This window comes from Dipodomys ordii, unplaced genomic scaffold, assembly GCF_000151885.1.
Source record: "Dipodomys ordii isolate 6190 unplaced genomic scaffold, Dord_2.0 Scaffold82, whole genome shotgun sequence".
Taxonomy (NCBI): domain Eukaryota; kingdom Metazoa; phylum Chordata; class Mammalia; order Rodentia; family Heteromyidae; genus Dipodomys; species Dipodomys ordii.
The window spans coordinates 5,900,857-5,922,009 of NW_012267298.1; the positions used below are offsets into that span (position 1 = coordinate 5,900,857).

The window sequence follows — 21,153 nt, forward strand, 5'->3', positions numbered from 1 at the left end:
TCCCCTCAGTTTGTCTTTCTGTACAAGGAGAGACCACATGTCTATTTCTTTTCAGCCAGAGTATTCCGTGTAGCTTCTCTGTGGACCTTCGCCGAGCACAGTGAGGTGACCTCCGTCTCCTCTTGTGTCTTACAGAGAGGGCCTTGGTGGGCCAGGATCTCCTAGCACGCTTTGCAGATCTGATCCGAAGTGGCACGTTCCAGCTCCATCTGGACTCCAAAACGTTCCAGGCAGATGCCACCCTCCGTTTCATCCAAGGCGACAGCGATAGCACCTCTCCCAGCACACGGTTTGGGTGCTTGGAGGGATTCTACCGTGTACCAGCCATGAGGGAGACCAATCAGGACCCTCTGGGGTGCGGTAGGTCCACTTCTCTTCATGTCCTGCCCTGTGGAGCCCTAGTAGGCTTTGGGAGGAGCTGGGCTCTGGAGACACATGGAGTTGAGAATCACTCATGGGTTCAGTCAAGGAACATTTTTGACCTTCCTCTCTGATTGAACGTTACTTGATAGTCCTTACCCATTAGGAGGTTTGGACTGGCTTGGACCCTGGGGCTAGGCTGCTCTGTCTTTGCAAATAAGGCTGATATCTACTCTGCAGTTTGAGTGGACGTTTCTTGGCCTGCCTGTGGCAATATATCACTAAATACAGTCCCTAGGTGGCCATTTACCAGCCCAGACTCTGACTCAGGGAAGGAATTCTGTAGGTGGTTTTCTTGGACTGCTCTTACTCTTGCCCTTGAGCATCTTTGGACAACAGTTTCACAGGGATGCACCTGCAAATCTGTTGGATGAAAGCTGTGTTCCTTTCCCACCATTACCATATTACCACAGAGTTATTGGCTTAGAATCAGTTGTTTACCTTACATTTCTGCAGGTTCCATTTCAGCTTGGCTAAAATGAAACTTGGTAGGCTGTATTCTTCCTAGCATCCCTCAGGTGATAAGCTTCTTGCCTTCGCAGTTTCTAGAGGCTGCGATTCATGGTTAGCATCTTTCCTTTTCTATTATCAAAGGCCACAGTATGGCAGCTCACTGACCCTGGTCTCTATGCCTCATCTTCTGATTTAGAAACACTTTTAACGACACACAGCTAGGTAATTCAGGATACTCCCCACTCCATCACAAGATTAGTTGATTTGTGACCTTAATCTTAACTATAACCTTCGTTTATCTTTGCCACATAACTTAGTAAACCAACGGATTCCAGGGATTGGGACTGTGACCTTTGGGACAATTGCAACATTGAGGGTTTCAGAGTGAGATGCTTCTTGCAGTGTGGAGGGAGATGGACAGGCTCTAATTATTTATTTTTAGACAAAGAGAGATGCTCTCATCCCCCCACATGCATTATTTATATTGGTTACAACACAAAAACTACATGGCCTTTCCTTTTTTGAAATCTGTACCAAATTCTGACCCCCACACTGGATTGGAGATACAGTTAATTCTTAGCCCAGGCAACAGAAGCCCAACCACTTCTCACAAATGTTTACAGAGGGTTTGCAGTTTTCAATGTGACTTTGCAAGGAAATTCTCATAAGGGTCGTTGGCGACAGGGTATTTCTCCATTAGACTGACAGGAATGCTGAGGGTCAGATTTAATGGAATATATACCTGTCATCCCCAAAGCAGGCTCACCTACAGAAGAGTGAGTCAATGTCACCTGAGTGTCAGGGGACAAGAGCCTATGTTCTGTCTTACCACATCACCAGAGCTGCTCACACCCAAGGACAGGCAGGAAGTGGGAGCAATGGATGGGACAGGGTCCCAGAGGAGGAGTCACACAGAGACATCTGTCACCTGGTTCTCTGACTTTAATGTAAGGAGTCCTTGGTTCTCCTGCCAGACACTGGAAGAGTGGATTACACATGGGCATGGATGTATATATGCACATGAGTTTGCATGCATATTTGCCCACATACATGTGCTTCAATGGATACTATGTGAATACACGTATTTGTGTGCATGTGTGTATGTGTTTATGTGTGTATACTCATGTGTTCCTGCATATACTACATGTGTGTACATTTTTATGTCTGAGTACATGAACATGCACAGCAAATGAAGCAGCTGGTTAGAAATTCCACCTTGAGCTTTCTTCTGAGGGACTGTATTAATAGCCACTATAAATTCCTGTTCACACAGGAGATGTATGTGGGAAAGGAGAGGAGAGACCCTATGCGTGTCCACTAGGGACCCAGGAATCAGCAACCAGCTTAAGGGGAGCAAAGACTTCGAAGGCACAGAGAGAGCCACAGAATGATGCCTGGGAAGGAAGCACAGCCATAGGTTTTTCCCAGGAGGCTTTTCTTCAAAAACAAGAGAGTCACATTTTTTTCTGCCAAGGATCAGTGGAAAACAATTGTGGCATTGTTTTCCCTGACTCACAAAGGATTGTCCATCATACCATTTAGCCCCACCCCCTTACTCCAAAAAGAGAAAGATCTAGAATGGAATTCATGAAGAGTACTGAAAGTCTTGGGTTTCCTCCAGTATCAATCATCCCTTAGTAGTTCTCTGATATGTGTGGAGGCCTTGTTAGCATTTCTCTGTCCAGACAGTTGAGCATTACTAGTCCCATATCATGAATGAGAAAAACAGTGGTATGTGGTTATACATATATACTGTAGGAAAAAAAAGTTCTTGTTGAAATCAGACACATTCCAGCTTAAGTCCTGGCTTCAACTCTTTCTTGTTGTGGAAGTTAAGGAAGTCACTCTCCTCAATGGAAAACAGTAATAATAACTATGCCATGGGACCTTGTCTTGGAAAACAATAAATAATTGATTCAAAACTCTTGGCTCAGGGCCAGGAAGTTGGCTCAGTGGTAGAGCACTTGCCTTGCATGCCTGAGGCCCTGGGTTCGATTCCTCAGCACCACATAAGCAAAAAGAAAAAAGCCGGAAGTGATGCTGTGGCTCAAGTGGTAGAGCACTAGCCTTGAGCTGAAGAGCTGAGGGACAGCACCCAGGCCCTGAGTTCAGGCCCCATGACCAGACCCTCCCCTCCCCCCAAAAAAACCACAAAAAACTCTTGGCTCATAACCAAATCTCAGACAATGGTTTTGTAGTCCATTGGCAGTACTGAGATTTAAGTTTATTACCATCTGTCCTCAAATTCTTTGATTATGTGCATCACTCATTTCAATTCTCAACAGGGGGTGCAGTAAAATCTCACCCTCTGGTATCTATCTTTGGCTCTTGCCCTTCTCAAACACATCTGGAACACAGCTGTGAGGTTATAAGGTAGGACATTGTCCTGTGGAGATGGATCAGACTTTATGTGAGTCACCTCAGGGAACTTATCTAGATGGCCCTTGGGAGGATAGTGACTCAGGGCACAGTGGGAGCATCCATCCTCCATGCCTCTCGTAGACTGGGCAACAGTGATAGAGACCTGGGCATTGCTGTGAGGTACAGTTCACCTTACTGTCTCAAGGCCTGCTCTATGGCTCCTTGGGATTTCCTGCTGGAATCCTTCATAGCAGACTGGCTCATAAAGGAGGATCACAGGGAGATTGTCTAGGCTTTCCAGTTTTCATTCTATTCAGAATGAACTTTCACTTATTCACTATAAATTCTTATAATAGAACTAGTCCTTTATGGATTTTTTTTTCTGAAGAAATATGCTATGTCTTTCTCTCCTCCCTTCTTGCTCCTTCCTTCCTCTTTTTTCTTTCTTCCATTCATCCATCTGTCATCCATTCATCCATCAATTGATATATCCATCCATATGGCCAAGCTTTATATAATTATCTCCCTAAAAACCATGTCACATGTTCAGAAAAGCAAAAGACAGACATAGCTCCACTTTGAAGAAATTCAGTTTATTTGGGGGAAATATAGGGAAATAGGTGTCTGGATAGTCATGAGAACAAAACTTCCACTTATTGGGACTGTGAGGGATGTGTGTTGTTCTGGGACCACAAGCATGAGCTCTGGACAGATGAGTAGCAGTTTCTGCTAAAAACAAAAGCAGATAGGAAGCAGGCTCGTGTGTGTGTGTGTGTGTGTGTGTGTGTGTGTGTATGTGTGTTTAGGGAAAGTATCTATGTTATAGACTGTAGAAGAATGGAGTCTATGGGGAAAATGGCAGGAGGTGGCTGGAGAGATAAGCAGGGACTTCCTCTCTGTCTTAAGACCAGCTACCTACTGAGGGAATGAATGGTAGTGGTCTGCTAGCTGCAGTCTTACTCTGACCTACAAAGTGCCAGTAGATGAAAAGACTCTTGATATGAAGGACCATGGGAGGAAACAGCACACATGCCTGGGGCAGAGAGGAGGTGTGGGGCTTGTTAGGTTTACAGCAAGAAGGTAGCTCTCTTCTTTTTGTCCTGCCCAGCACCCTGAGTTGTGCCGACAAGGTCTTTCAGGCTGGCCAGCAAACTTTTATTTGCTTTTAGCACTAAATTTGGAGTGCTTGTGCTCATAAAAGTAATCCCAGTTCTAAAGTGCTGGAGGTTGTTCATCAACAACCTGACTCATAAAAATAACAAAACTCCACTCACTGGGGAAGATATTTTGCTTGGGGCAGATTAGAAAACAGTCTCCAATTAGTGCCTTAAGTTTCTGCTTTACTCAGAAGTGCCAAGTGCATATGCAGAGCAGAGACAGTTGGTTGCTATATCAACACTGGCTCCATCTTGGTGCATCTCATTCCATTGTGCTGGTTTCTTTACCAGAGGAGGTTGTTGGACCGGGAGTAGAACCCAGGCTTTGATTTAGAGATGAAGAGATGAGATTGCATTCTCACCTCTCTTGGCCTCACTGTCTGGTCAACCTTGATCCTCAATTTTCTATATTCCAGAATATAGATGATACCTTTCTCATTGGATTGTGGGTTAGCACTTCAAAACATCAGGCTCTATACCTGGTATGTTTTTATAATTTCATTTCCCACTGCCTTTTCCAGAAAAGCCAACTACCAAGTCATGCATGAGCACACTGGGGTTTAGCTTTCCTACCTGTGAACTAAAATGCTAGCTTTTGGCAGTGATATGTTAATGCATGTAGACAACACAGATGAGTGCAGCAGAGGGTCAGTATGCTTAAAGCGTAAGTGAGATTTCAGCTCCCACCTTACACTGAGTAAAAGCTCAGTCCTGGAAATTATTTGACAAACTTGTGGACAACACACACTGGATCAGGAAAGAGAGCAAAAAGATTATTCCACTTGTCCTCTGAGCCATAACAAATTAACATGGCCGAGTTTCTATGCTAGCCTTAGAGTAGAGATCCTAGGATCTGACCTTAGAAATCTTATCTTATGATATATGAGTCTCTTTGAGTAGGTTCCTGGCCTTTTAGCCTGTGGGTATTAGTGAAGGAATTGGGAGTATTTGAACCCAAGGGACAGGAAACACTGAGAATCAGCCCATGCACAGTCTGTCTCGGGAAAGACTATTATCCAGGACACCAAGTTTAAGGGTGTTCTCACCCTCAAGGCTGACCTTGGGATTTCTTTTTTTTTTTGTTTTTTTTTGGGGGGGTCTGGTCATGGGGCGTGAACTCTGGGCCTGGGCGCTGTCCCTCAGCTCTTCAGCTCAAGGCTAGCACTCTACCACTTGAGCCACAGCATCACTTCCGGCTTTTTTCTTTTTGCTTATGTGGTGCTGAGGAATCGAACCCAGGGCCTCAGGCATGCAAGGCAAGCGCTCTACCACTGAGCCACCTTCCTAGCCCTGACCTTGGGATTTCTAAGACCATCAAAAACTCAATAGCCCTGCTAGCAAGAACATTCTTTAATCTTATACCCTTATTCTTGTCCCAAGTGTGAGCCATGTTATTAGAGACTGGCTGACAGAGAGGGAGGCCACAGAAATGGAGGTTTTGAATTGGAACATCCCCACAGAGCAAGAACAGCCTGTTTGGACAGAACAGGCATTGAAGTTGGCTGCAGGAAAGACTTCCTCAAATGATAGGTACTATAAGTTCATTATTCCAAAAGGAAAGGGAAATGGAACCTCTAGAAATTCTACAGTCCCTTACACAGGTACAGTGGGCAGTGAGGAAACTCACAACCTTTCTGCTTCCTACCACACCCCATCACACACCTTTAGGTTTTAGAGACATTCCCATGGAAATGTATTACTGGATCCACATCTTATAGGCTATCTTCATCTTCCTGCCATTTTGCCCCTCGACAAACTGAACTCTGGCTCCATAGCTGGCTTTGTTGGACATTTTTCTTGCTATTCCTTAGATATAGTGAGAATGTTGCTCTTGTTGCCGCCCCCTGAGATTTCTGTTCTCTTGCATTGTTTCCTGGGATTATTCTTATCATTTTGTCTCAAGGGTCACCCTTCAGAGGGTCTTTCCATTACCAATACGCTCCATGTTACACAAGCCTGAAGAACTTGTCTGCCTCCCTCTTCTACTGCAAGAGAAAGGCTGGTTTGCCTTCTCACAGCTTTACCTTGGCTTTGGAGCCTGAGGTACACCTGGATCTCAGTGGATATTAATTTCTGGATGGACCATTGTGCTGGTTTTAGAGGTTCACATACCCCTTATTCTGGGGCTGTTATTGTAAATCTAGTGTTTTGTTCTTTAAGCTCACGTCTCTACTTTTTTTCCTAGTTAAGTGTCCTGAAGGCAGCTATGCTCAGGATGAGCAATGCATCCCCTGTCCTGTTGGATTCTACCAAGAGCATGTAGGCAGCGTGGCCTGTGCCCCATGTCCTGCAAGAAGAACCACTGTGAGCACCGGAGCATTCAGCCAGCTTCACTGTAAGTCCTGAGGCTGCTCTGAAGGAGATGTTTCTTTGCCATGGCATGGGAAGGTGTTTGGTGGCAGCACTAGCCTGCCTCCAATAGATGCTGATAATACTCACTCCCCCAAATCATGATAACCAAGCATCACTCTGAACATTGCCAAATATCTCTTGTGATGACAGGGGACAATACTGTCCACCATTAAGGACCACTAGGCACACAGAAAAACATGCAGGCTAACTAGGCAGGTAACTGTCTAAAGAGTTTCCTTTTGGTAGATGGTTCTGGAGGTACAAAGCTTTGCGGGCTGCATATAAAGATGGCAGTCCAGAGGAGTTGAGGGCATTAGTCACACAATAAGGAGTGTGGTTATTTCTGTCTGTGATTCTTGTCTCTCTGCCTCTTCTATTTTTAGTTTAGTTTTTTTTTTGATGGCCAGAACTAAGGGCCTCATGCAAAATAAGCAGGCATTATAGCACTGAGCCATACTTCCAACCTTGTTTTACTTTATTCTTAGACATGTCCCTGGACCTTGATCTACCTATTTTAGGGTTTCCATCATAGTTGGGATGACAGACATGTGCTACCATACCTAGCTTCTTCTGTTGAGATGGAGTCTTACTGACTTTTCTTCCTGGGCCGGCCTGAAACTGTCCTTCTTCTTGTTTCGACCTCCCACCCTGCTAGGATGACAGACATGAGCCACAGTTCTTAGCTGTCTGCCACTTCTTATTAAACTATCAAGATACAATTGAGGGACCTATCCTAAATTGTGTCATCTAATGGCCTTATCTAGTGCTAATCACTTCCTAGAACCTCTCCCCAGTTAGCATGGTTTCCATTCTCTTCATAGCACATAATAAGGGTGAATTTCACTAGAGTTTGAAGGAACAACCCACACTGGAGTCAAGATAGTAGAGGAGAGTAAATGGTGAAGGGCCAGGAGCTGGGGCAGCAGCAGTGGGGCCAATACTTCAATCTGGGTTTGAGTAAATGGAAACAGAGGGCAGGGGCTCTTGAAGTCCAAAGTGTGTAATGAGGCCCAGAGTGCATTCACAGCACTGGGAAGAAGGATGCTTTCTGGAGCTGAACAGGGAGCCCGAGTGTCGTGCTTTGATGAGGATGAGGCCACTGAAGACTTTTAAACCAGAATGTGTAAAATGGGTGACTTTTCCATCGGCTGATACCTGGGACCCCAGGACCTGTTCCTGATTTCTAGGTCCATGTCTCCTTCCAGGTGTCACGGACTGTCAGAAGAATGAGGAGGGCCTGCAGTGTGGCCAGGATGGCCAGTACCAAGCCATCCAGAGGGACCAGGGAAGTGGAATGGCCTTCTGCGTGGATGGAGAAGGGCGGAGACTGCTGTGGTCTCAGACAGAGACCCCACTCTCTGACGCCCAGTGTCTGAGTATGTGCTTGTGGGTACAGTAGCTGTGGCGATGAGATGGCGTCTCTGGGACTGTACAGAAAGGGAAAGATGTGGGACATGCATTTGTCTCCCACGTTAAATTTTGAAAAATGTTAAGCTATATGAGGTTGCATGGCTAGAGATGAACAAGTACACTCTACTAGATCCAACAAGTGTTCATAATTTGTGCTTTTTTGAATCATTTGAAAGCAATTTTCTGACATTGTAAGATCCCACCCTTAAATACTCTAGTCTGCATAAGAAATGAACCTTTAATTAGGGTTCGCCTGTCATTGTGTCCATTCCTGTAGGAAGCTTGCTTCTGCCAGTCAGGCAGCACATCATGCCTATGTGGGCACTGTGGAAACATTGAGTTGTCAATCTTTACTCCATAACTTCCTTGCTGGGTGACTCAGAACACGTTGTTCAGTGTCTCTGATGCTCAATGCCCTTGGTCTATTTTCTGTACAGAGAGCCCATGGCTTTAGATGGAGTAGATGTGTCTTTTACCTAGATTTATCAAATCTCACTAAGTACATGTGAATGTATTGACTTGATGTTAAGCAACCTCTGTTGCTTAACCTGTGAACATGGGTTCATTTATAAAACTGTGTGATGAGTGATTCTATACATGCTTGAAAAGATACATGCAAAGAACCAATACTTTTATAGTTTGGGCTTAAAAATAAATCCTAATTTTCCATTTTTATTTCATTTTTTTTACTAACATCAATTCAATTACTTGTATAAGGAGTTTACTTCAATATGTTAGTATATGCATACAGTGTACTCACCCCTTCAATCACTCGCTCCTCTTCCTTCCTCCCAAACCAATCTCAACAAGCTTCATTGTTCCATTTTTCACTCAGGCATATAAAGAATTTTAACCACATGTATCCTTCTTCACTATCTCCCATTTGCCCCCCAGCTCCTTCCCAGCTTTCCAATAGTACCTCCATACCAACAGGACCTCTGTACTCTTGCCCATTCAAAGTTATTTTACAGTGTGTGCTAACTGTTCAAAGGGGTTGAACTGTGGTTATTTCACACATACATATACAGTATTTTAACCAAATTGTCCCCTCATGTACTTTGTCTTTATTCTCCCTATCCTCTGTAATTCAAGACCTTTCAGTGAGTTTTGTTTTTCTATCTTCATTCACATCTTCACTGTGCTTTGCTATTGTATATCCTCAAATTTTCTGTTTCTTTCCCCTCTCTAATACTCTCAAACTGCCCCACAATTACAAACAAGCCATGAATACACATAATCTGTGTGTTTACATGTTCATGTTATCTTTTAACTCTAGCATCTACACATGGAAGAAAAGATTTTACCCTAGTTCTGCTGAATTTGGATTGCTTTGCTTAACACGATGAGCTCCAGTTTCATCCATTTACCTGCACACACATTTTGTTTTTCTTTATGGCTGAATAATACTCTGCTATATGTACATACCACAGCTTCCTAACCCATTCATGACTCCTAGGGCATCTTGACTACTGTCAAGTTATAGAAATATTGCTGCAGTGAACGTGAGTGTGTCATTATATCAGCATTCCATTGGATAAATACTGAGAGTGGTGTCTCTGGATCATTTGGCAGTTCTAGTTTTAGTTTTTGAGGAACTTTCACACTGTTCTATAGTGATTGCAGTAGTTTACATTCCTACCAACAACGTATGAGGGTTCCTTTCCCCCACATGCTTACCACCATTAGTTGTTTGCATTCTTGATAATAGCCATTATGACAGGAGTGAGGTGAGATTTCAGTGTCATTTTTATTCGTATTTCCTTTATGGGTAGGAATGATGAACATTTCTTCATGTATTTATTGGCCATTTGTATTTTTTTCTTTTGGGAATTGTCTGTTTGGTTCGTTTACCCATTTATCAATGGAGCTTTTTATTCTTCAGTAGTGTAGTATTTTTGGCTTTCTGTAGATTCTGGTTACTAATTTCTTATTCAATCTATAGTCATCAAAGATTTTCTCCCATTATGTAACCTGTCCCTGTAGTTTAGTGACTACTTCCTTTTCTGCGCTGAAGCTTTTCAGTTTGATACAATCCCATTTTTCAATTTTTACTCTTATTAGCTGAGTGATGAGAGTTCTATTTTTGATAGGTACCTGAAAAATTTTGGCATCCTAAGGTGTTTGTGGCCTAGATCATAGACCTTGCTCATTAACAGTTGTGTTCTATGTTATTTTTACTTGATAAGGAATGAAGCTCACGTCATGTAGCCTTGGAAAATTATCTTTCTTCTTCCCTCCTAGCCTGGTTCCTTGAGCAGGTGGCACTGCTTTTCCTACCAAATAGATCTCAATTATGCCTATGATAACTGGAGAAGCAGATGCTAACTTATAGCTTAGACAATCACTGTCGTACAAATGCCTGAGCCACACAACATGCTCATATCCATATGTCTGCCTTTTCTTTTTAAAAATAGCTTACCTCATTTCAGAAAGAATTCAAGTTGTTTTAGGAATAGAAGATTTCCAATAAAATCATATGATATAATTACCATTCAAAGACAAAGGCAAGGAAATACAAGCTTGGATAGAATAAAACGAGAAACAATGAGAAGAAGTGAGTACAAAGCCTAATATAGTATTATTTTTTCCTCTGACCTCTTGATAATGAGGTGGAAAAGGAGAAACTTGGAAAGTTACAGTGCCAATGAACAGAGGTGAGACAGCATGCCTGAGCTCCCTTATGAAGGACTAGCTGAACTTTAAGGGAATTTATGGGGTAGGGCTTCTTGATTATACAGGACTTAAACTGTTAGTTTGTATGAAAGCTATTGTTGTGATACATTATACCCTTCAAGGGCAGAGTTCACAAATCTGTCTTATTTTCAGTGATGCAGAAATTTGAGAAGGCTCCAGAATGGAAGGTAGTCTTCAGTGCTGATGCTCCTGCCATAGTCAGATCTAAAGTCCCTGTTTCTGAATCTTCTCTGGTACAGTGCTTGGCAGGTAAGGGATATGGGAAGATGGGTGCATGGAGAATCATGTAGAATATGTTCTTCAATGTTGGCAAAATACATTGTGTCAAACACTTAAACGATAATGAAAAACCCAGCCTATCAAACACATTGCAAACCAATTGATGTCCACATGGTATGCACAATCCATAACTTCATTGCAGAGTTTATCATGTAGCTACTAAATGCTAAGAATTATAATAAATATGTAGGGACAGAAATAACTGAACTTAGTCCACTGAAAAGCCACTTGTGTATGGAGAGACAATGATAAGAACTATTTGCTAAACATGTAGATACACTGCCTGTACCCAGCGTATCTATCCATAGTGGCCAATGTTGGCGCAAATTACAGTTGAGAAAGAGAGAGCATGGAGATTGTCCGTGACTTCTTCAGTGACACTGAGTTAACAAACTGCAGTGCAGAAGCTCAAGCCCAGGCTAATGGATATGAAGGCCAGCCATCTTAGCCTTAGAGATAGGTCTTCGTCAGTGATAGAATATGGTGTAGTCATTGAGCAAAAGGCCCTTGGAAGATGACTAGGGTGGGCATACACTGCTGTTTGTATCATAATCATAGGGCAAGACAGGAAGTAGGAATTGAACAAACATGTAAAGCACATGGTGTTTGAGGGAACTGGAGGCATAATGCCAAGGGGTACAGTGAGTGGACCTGAGGAGCCAGCACCAAGAAAGCAACCTGGATGCAGAATTAAAGCAGTTAGTTATTTAAGCTGGAAGGAAGAGCCCACTCATCCACACCTGTGTATACACCTGGTGGTAGCCACACAGCTTGACTTGGAAAGGCACACCAGAGAGTTGGGTAGAACAAGAGGGTGAAAAACCACATGGTATGAGGCAAGGAGACAGGACAGTCTAGTCCATGTGTTAGGATCAGGACATGGTTAATCCAACCATCCCAGCCTCAGACACTGACTGAGCTAAAGGTGATGGGAAATGGCCAACAGGTTGAGCAAGGTAATGAGGTTGTCTTTGAAGATCTGGCAAGACACTTACCTTTTCAGAAAAGGAGAACAAGGTCTTCTTAGTTAGGCAACCTGTGTGGATCAGCAGGGTCCACATAGCAGGCCTGTGCTGGTCTTTTTTGCATGCCATGACAAAGTGCCATAGGGTATGGGAGACAGCTTGAATGTGTGTGTGTGTGTGTGTGTGTGTGTGTGTGTGTGTGTGTGTGTGTGTGTGTGAGGTATGATGTGGACATAGATGCAGTTTGTGTGTGGCATAGTGTGAGTATGGTACAGTATGATTAGTGTGTGTGGTGCAATGTGAATGTGCAGTGTACGTACAATGTGAGTGTGCACATACAGTGTGAATGTGGTGGTATAGGTGATATAGTCAGTGAGCCCATAGTGTGACTGACTGTCTGGTATAGTATGAGTGTGTGAAAGTAGATGTGGGGAGAGTATGAGTGTGTGTATGGTATAGTGTGTGAATGCTGGTGTGTGGGTACACTGTTACGGTGGGGGTGGGTGCAATGTGTGGGTTGGGGTAAGTCAGGGAAGTCTCCTGTCTGAGCCAGCCCTGTAGTGATTGTCCCGTGGGTGCTTCCAGACTGTGCAGAGGATGACACCTGCAGCTTCCTCACAGTGTCCACAACGGGGTCAGAAGTCTCATGTGATTTCTATGCGTGGACGAGTGACAACTTTGTCTGCACAACTTCTGGGCAGGTAGGCATGATGGTGACGCTCCTTTTCCATCCTGTATCTGATAGGCTCTATTGTCTTCTGCAAATCATCAGGTGACAGAAGAAGATGGCTGATAGCAGTCCGTTTTTGTTGTCTCTGGTTCTTTAAAGCCCTGAGCCTTTGGAGTTTGCAGCTGCCACAGGCCAGAAACTGACAGAGAAGGCAATGATGTCAGGAGCAGCTTCCCATCCTGACAGAATTAGAAGGGCGCCTCAGTGTTCTCGCCCCTCAGGCCCCGATGCCCTGGGGTCACTGTCTAGAGTCCTAAATACCATCTGCCCTTCTGAGTCCTTGGTCCCAGCAGCCATTCCTTTGTAGAATCTACCATGATTATGGCTCAAAGATTAGAAGGTTAAGTATTCTCAGAATCCCATGAAATTGCCTCTTTTTTTTTTTGGCCGGTCGTGGGGCTTGGGCGCTGTCCCTGCGCTCTTCAGTTCAAGGCGAGTGCTCTACCACTTGAGCCCCAGCGCCACTTCCAGTTTTCTAGTGGTTTATTGGAGATAAGAATCTCATGGACTTTCCTGCCCGGGCTGGCTTTGAACTGTGATCCTCAGATCTCAGCCTCCTGAGTAGCTAGGATTACAGGCGTGAGCCACCAGTGCCAAGCATGAAATTGCCTCTTTTGTAAGCCAAAGCTGGTAGAAAATTGGAAACATATGTGGAACCATCAAATTAAGGTAGAAAGGTATCTTCAGCCCATATAAATCCCCATTTTCCTCTGTGGATTCACATAGGCTCTTCCAGAAAATGTTTCTGTATTTATAAGCATGTTTTTTGTTTACATGCGAGTGTGTTATCATCTGTGTTATTTGCCTTAATTTCTTTTTGGGATTGATGTTTCTGTACTGAGAAAATAATTCTGTATTTTCTCTCAATGGCAGCCTACCAACCCCCTCTGTGGGCACATTGTCTATGCTATGCCTTCTACTAAGGACAAGCAAATCTACTAAAGACACTTTGCAACATCACTAACAGTGGTATATGTCATGGCCCTGTGCCATAACTTTTTAACCACTTTGGAAAGTAGTGTGGAGATTCCTCAAAAGACTTCACATAGAGCTCCCCTATGACCCAACAATACCACTTTTGGGCATTTACCCAAATGATCTTGTACAAACAAGACCATATTAAAGCTACCAGCACAACCATGTTTATTGCAGAATTATTTACCATATCTAAGATATGAAACCAATCGAGATGCCCCTCAGTAGATAAATGGATCAAGAAAATGTGGTATATATACACAATGGAATTCTATGCCTCCATCAGAAAGAATGACATTGCCCCATTTGTTAGGAAATGGAAAGACTGTGAAGTAAGCCAGGCCCAAAGAAACATAGGTCCCATGGTTTCCCTTATTTGCAATAACTAGTATAAGTCTGAGACAAGCAGAAATGGTCAGATAAGTTGATGTTAGGTGACATGAACCCCAAGATAAGGACTCAAATGTTTTTCTTTCTTGCGATTGTTTGTAACATATTTATAAGATATTTCTTTGTTGCTTTGTATGTCCCTCCTCCACGGTATAACCCGTTTCCACTGTATTTGATATTGGTATAATTTGTGGAGGGGAAGGGAAAAAACAAATTGTTTAAATAGGGATACAGGTGGACACATTGCAACAATAAGATGAACAAGACATTATTTCAAAAAAAGAACTTTACAACTTTGGTGCCGGCGGGGGGGGGGGGGGGGGGGGGAGGTAGGAGGGAACACAGGGGAGCGGCAGGGGAAGATGGGAAGGAGAAACAAAGGAGGAGGCAACAATGCTTGATAAGAAATGTACTCATTACCTTGCCCATGTAATTGTAACCCCTCTGTATGGTATTTTTACAATTAAAAAAAAAGTATTCATAAACAACATGATGGAAGAAATCTGGAGAGAAGGCTTTGTCCCTGAGTTTTAGGGCTTTTGAGCCCAAGTTTATAGTTATGAGATACAGGAAGGAAGGCCATGGGTTCAAATCCCAGCCCAATACTCACGTGCTGCTATTTAGGCATATTATATGGGAGCCATAGTGGCAACTATGTCACCAGATCATTGAGAGGACTGAGCAGTTCTTACGTGGACCATCTAGGGATTATTATGATTATCATAATTGCTCATAACTACCAACCTACTCCCAAGTCAGAGCAGAAAGGAATTCCAGCAGGGCCATTATTAAGGATTTTCTCCAGTGCCTTGGGCTTTCCATTCAGTTCTGGAGCAGTGGGTGGGACTTGGCCATTGGTCATCCCTGGTTGGTCCACCTTGACCAGTGTGAGTCCCAGCTCCATAGTCTCCTTCAGCCTCACTTCCTCAACTCCTTCCCCAGCACTGTGCAGAATAGAAACTGCTAAGGTAGGAGCCCAGGGTACTGGGTTTAATCTTCCCAGGTCCAGCCATCTGCCTATCATTTAAGAACCTCTGATCTACCAGGACACAACTAGAGAAGGGGCAATGTTTCGACTAGTCTAGGTCTCCTGCCTGAGACCCTATCAGGTCTGCAGCAGCCTGTTCTCTCCTTATTCTCCAATATCTCTTCCCTTGCTCCCAGGCCTTTACCTCTTCAGTGAGTGCAGGCTTCCTGAACAAGAGGACCTGTCTACAAATAGCCTATGTGCTAGCCCCTACCTTCCAAAATTTTCCATAGCAAATGCCAAGCTTTTCAGCCATGAGGGGGAGGGCAAAATACTGGCAACAAAACACAAATTTATACTGTCCCACTGATGGCAGAATTGTTAGAAAGAAACCAGAAGAGAGATCAGAGATAACTAAGAATATCCGTATGTATCTCTGGGGTCTGACTGGACCATTTCCATACTTAGAGCCTTCGTCTGGATAGAAGTTTTGTGCTTACAAGCTGGCTCTAGTGTTTCCTCCCTGTGTGGTCATTTCTGCTCTAACTAGACCTAGTCTCAAAACACCCAAGGAATTCCAGGTCTCTCTGCTTAGTGTTTCCTCTGATTGAAATGCCTCTTCTCTTGTTTCACCTAGTCTACTCCTACTCATACATCAGAACCTTTCCCAGATTCACTTTCTCTGGGAAATGTTCCTAGGTCCTGATTGTCAGTGGAATTAATCACTTCCTCCTCTCTGATTAAACATCTTTGCCATTAACCCTGGGCAGGAATTTATTGTTCACAGGTCTGTTTGCTTCAGCAGACCAAGAGAAACTAAGGGGCAGGACTCTTAATTTGTCTTTGAGGCCTCAGTGCCTGGCCACGGGTAGAGTTTGCTAAGTGTGTATTGAGTTGAACTTTCATTCACACCTCAGGGTGATAACTTGGTGTCTTTCCATCTTCAGGAACAAGATTCTTTGGGGAGCTCAAAGGCTGCAAGCTTTGGAAGTCTTATGTGCCAGGTGAAAGTGAAAAATGGTGATCCAGATTCTCTGGCTGTGTATTTGAAGAAGGGTAGGTTGGCAAAACTGGAGTGCTTATGGCCTCTATGACTTCCCTTGGCCCTGTTTGGAGCTGGTTTCCGGTAGGATGTCTTTAGCATCCCTCTCATTGACTCCGTGCTCTGGAGCTGGTTCCATCCAGCTGCTTCTGCAGACAGATAGTGGTCTCCAACTGCTACGAAATGATTTCCACACTACATTTATTTGGACCATCAGATTGCATTCCCATCACATCCTTCAGGGACTTTGTTCTACAAATGAGGAGCCAAGTTGCAGGCACCTGAAGTTAATGTAGTGTGCAGTGTGTAGCCCTCATGCAAGGCCAGCATACCTCCTGTAATAAGAACATCTAGCAGGGGGCTGGGCTCAGCTTGCTGCAGATGTCCCTGCCTTCCTGCAGCTTCTCACCTTCCTGGATATCACTGAACCTCTAAGGGCTGCCTCCCTCTCTGTGCTCAGGGGACCACCCATAGCTGCAGTGCATGCTTGCAGCTTGAGGAGCTATGAGTTGCAGACTGTGAGCTGGGGACTACAGAGAGCTGAGATACTGAATTTCTAACAGCTCTGAGGTCTGGTGCATACTCCTCGTAGCAAGAATGATAAGACTTTAGATCTACAACAGATTGACTGTTTGGCCCTTCAGTTCTACCTTCCCTTGTTGAAAGGCAGAGGGGAACAGAATCTCCCTTATTATCACATGATCATTCTGTTACCAGTTTGAGGACATGGGCTTCAGCCTGCTCTGCTGCACAGAGGATGACAAGAGACAGTTGTGTCCACTGGTTACCTGTGGGCTACCCAGCGTCCTGTAGCCTACCTTCTGCTACCTGACCAGCTGGTCTCCTGCCCTCCATCTGCAGTGCAGTGAGGGGACTGTAATGTGGGACTCAGTTCTGGACTGTGGTTCATTGTTCCTCATTCCCTGTTCTTTTTTTAAAAATTGTTATTGTAATCTTGGTGCACAGAGGGGTTATAGTTACATAGGTCAGGTAATGAGCACAAAAGGTACAGAAAATAAAACATCAATAAAGGGGAAAAAACTCTCTTGTTTCCATGTCTTAGAATTCTTTTAGATAAATATCATGTTATATGATCCTATGCACATAGCTATTGAGCCTTTGTGATCCTCTCCTAAGAATATCCTCCTTTGGTCTCACTGTGTGAATGTCTAGAGTCCTGTACAGTTTATCATGTCCAAGTGTAATTTTTTTGTCTTTTACCATCCAATGAGTTTACTTGTAGATTAATAGGCAGATTCTAATTGTGACAAGTGAGGGACATTCCCTGCTCTTCAGGCCCTCCCCTCTCTGTGGTTCTGAGAGTCAGGATGTGAGGCCTTGGATGCTTGCTATGTTTCTAGTAGCTGTGTGATCTAAGGCACATTCCTGGACATTCTGGGTTTTTATGTTCTCAGAGTGAACCCAGATAAGGGGGACTGGGAGAAGGTGGCCCATGTGAGGGTCTCAAACAAGCAGTTAGAACTCAGCAAAGGCCTGGAAAATGTGAGTATTTTTATGATGACTCTTTCTTGTTAAGAAATGTCCTAGTGGCCAAAAGACAGCTAGTAGCAGCTAGAGGTAGGTGGGTAAGAAGGGGGATGGGGTTATTTCTTTTAGGTTTACAGCTAAGAACTTTGGATTTCTGTCCTAGTATGTATTCTAATTTCAAAGTAGGGATTGTTTTCTAAAACTGAACACCTAAGTGAACAAAGAACCCCTACTAAAATGTTCTTTAAAACCGTAATTTGGGACTTTTAATTACATGATTTTTTTAAGCAATCATATTTCTTAAGTGTTTGTTGTTTTGCTCTCTTCCTTCTTGTCTTCTGAAAGTTTATACTTGGAGAAAGATGACAGGGGGCATTAAGAGCCTATCTGTTGCCAAACTAAACCAAGAGCAGAACTTGGTTTGCTTTCTTTGCTCTGTTTTGTTTGCTGGTTTGTTTAAAGCAGATTCTCAGAAGCAGCACACTGGCTCTACTGTCCTGAAGACATAGGGTGGCTGGTTCAGGCAATCTGCCTCCAGGCTCCTGTCTCCTCAGTTCATCTCCATCTCGGATCAGGAACAATTTTATACTTTTCCTTGTAAATGGGACCATATGTCACCAGAGAGGAGGGAGGAATAGTGTCTTCATGGCCCTTGGCACCTGCAGGCTGCTAATCAAGTCCAGTCATTTTTCTCACCCTAAGTAACCCAGAAGGATGGGACCAAAGGACAGGACAGAGACTCCTGGCTTGATCTGTCATCCAGCACCATCCACATTCTGTTCCTACTTGTTGTATGTGAGCCTGGAACTTGAAGAAGAGTGTGTGAATCTCCGTGTCTGAGAGCAGGCTTCTCCAACATTGTGTAGCTCAACCCTTATGCACACATAAGGGGTAGAAAGGAGACCATTTTGCCACCCACTGTATTTAGGAAGACCCGCTCTGAATTCAGAAAGATCTCCCTGATCTGCCACATTGTCTAGGATCTGACTGCCTGATGAAGCACAACCTTCACTGGGCACCCACCAAGGGAAAGAGCTTTGGTGTCTCCGTTGATGAAACATGAGCAGCCAGAATTACTGAGCGATCGAGGAATGAGTTCAGCAATGCAGTCATTTCCAAGGGCAATAAGTGCCTAGAATAGAGTGAAGTGGAATGATGGGATGAGGATGGCCGTGAGCTGGTCTGGCTTGGTCAGGAAAGAACCTCAGAGGAGGGAGCACTGGGACTGAGACTTGAAGGATGGGGAGGAGTCTAACATGTAAAGATCTGTTTGGTGGCATATGCCCTGAATGGGGGATACTGAAGTGGGGCTAAGGTATGGTAGGTACTAGATCAGTAGAACTCTGTGATGAAGATTACCTATGCGCCCTTTGAACCTATGCTTCCCAAGTGATGGTCATCAGTCAAATAATGACATCAGACTTCCTTTTAAGATCAGTGACCCCTGTTCAACTCTACATAGTCTTGAGGTCTTTTTAATCTTCCTTCTGCCTCTCCCCAGGCCAAGACTCACTGACAACAGACCAGAAGCACTTTGAACCAACTGGTTTCCAGAAGACACTCTCTGGGTTGTACAGCCCCATGGTGTTCTCTAGAGCCAACCTGACTGATGTGCACCTCTTCTGTCTGCTTGCCTGTGACCATGACCCCTGTTGTGATGGCTTTGTCATCACGCAGGTCAGAGCAGGTAAGTCTGAGGGTAAGGCCAGGTCTAAGGAGGGACAAGATACATGTGGACAGCAGAAGTCAGGACCTACAATGGGGAGTCTGGTTAGGAGTGGAGAATTTGCAGGTATAAGGCCACCATGCTAAAAGACAGGACAATATTCACACAAGAGAAGAACATGCACATGAAGTCAGGGGCCAGCCTCCCTCTGCCCATCACACACTAATGCCAACCACTTCTTCTTGTCACATTGGCTTATTTATTGTTGCTGTTTTAAGGTCAAGACAAAAAAATCATAGACCCCTAAGAGATGAAATCATTTGCTTTTCCAGGATGGGTTTGACCTGAGGCCCATCAGCAGCAGCATCTTATTGCCAGCAATAGTATTACACAGCCTGATGGCCACAACTTGTTATAAACTGTCAGCTCATTGCCATTGCTCATGACAATCCTTTATCTCTGGTGTGCCTACTGGATTCCAGGTCCTTGTCATTTTCAATGGCAGTGGTGCTTATAGAGACAAATTAATGTACTTAGTAATGTGGCCTAGTGGTTGGGAAGATGGATTCTTGTTACTGCCCTGTTCTTCAATCCTGGGCAAGTTGCTTAAATGAAGTTGCATTTCTATTGTCTATAAAATAGGGAGGAGGATTCTTCCTATTTGACTACTTATAAAGGTGATGGGCATAGATGCTGGCGTGGATGGACTATGATGTGCTACTAACCCAGTAACCCATTCACATGACAGCCAGATCCAACTCACCTCTGTAACAGAACGGTGGGACCAACTGTGAAACTGGTGGCATTTGCTTCTAGAATTAAAGATTTAAAAGAAGTCAGAGTAGCCTTTGTATGGCCTTCACCTTGTTCAACATTAAACTTTAAGGAATTGTTATACATTTGCAACCCAATGAGTACACAGTGGATATTAGAAATAAAGAAAATGGGCTTTGTGTCTAGGGGAAGACAGGGTGTACAATGACCTTTATGATTGATTGAAGGACACCTTCATTTATTCCCTTAGGCCTGTGTGCTGTCATTCTGCACATACTAAGCCTAACTTGGCCAGGCTCAGTAACCAAGGTTGTATCTGATTCCCAGTACAATTAGAGAATAGGAGGTTTAGGGGATGAAGGAAGGTAATAACTAAGGAGATTTAGTGACCATCTGGGAAAGGAGAGTCTGGGCCTGGTTGTGTGGGATGGACAGCACTGAGATGATGAGAGAGGCTCAGGAGTGAGATCCAGAGCCAGCTCCTTGGGAGCTGAGTGAGAGGCAAGGAGACACTCTGTCTGAAGAAAATTAACTTAAGATATTGAGCTTCTCAGTTAGAAAGTATTATTAAGCACCTACATGTCAGTCCCCAGGGCTATGGCCAGCTCCAGGACTCTGCATCCCAGCTGCCTCCATGAAGCTGGAACCACTTATTTCCACCTTCTCGGGATCCTACTCTTCTCTCCTCGCCACCTCCTTCCTTTCTCCCTATCTGATCTCCATAGCCCAGTGCCCTCTCTGGCTCCCTGCACTGAGCACATGCTCTATTCTTACCCTCTCTCTTCTTAAGAACCCAGTGAGTTAGCAGAGCAGAGCTTCGCCCTCCAGCTTTCCTCTAGCTTCTATTCCAAGCTCTCCTTCTAGCCAGACCAAATGCATTAAGCTTTGTGACACCCTGGAGCTTTGTTCCCTTCTGCTAACTTCTTGCTGCTTCTTACCATCTTTGGGATCCAGCTTTGCTACACTCCATCCCTGCTGTGTCTGGTTAGCATGCACTCTCTTGTTCTTGGTAATTGTGCCAGTTCTTAAC

At 44.1% G+C, this 21,153-nt stretch overlaps 1 protein-coding gene across 1 annotated transcript in view; it reads left to right on the forward strand.

Moving 5' to 3' along the window:
• Tg (thyroglobulin) overlaps positions 1 to 21,153 on the forward strand; it is a 185,934-nt gene that overhangs the window by 35,492 nt on the left and 129,289 nt on the right. Inside the window, exons 20-26 of the mRNA XM_013025192.1 lie at positions 136 to 360; positions 6,577 to 6,726; positions 7,949 to 8,119; positions 10,980 to 11,096; positions 12,677 to 12,792; positions 16,101 to 16,209; positions 19,185 to 19,370. Coding sequence (XP_012880646.1) covers positions 136 to 360; positions 6,577 to 6,726; positions 7,949 to 8,119; positions 10,980 to 11,096; positions 12,677 to 12,792; positions 16,101 to 16,209; positions 19,185 to 19,370 — 1,074 coding nt within the window. The remainder of the gene's footprint in view (positions 1 to 135; positions 361 to 6,576; positions 6,727 to 7,948; positions 8,120 to 10,979; positions 11,097 to 12,676; positions 12,793 to 16,100; positions 16,210 to 19,184; positions 19,371 to 21,153) is intronic.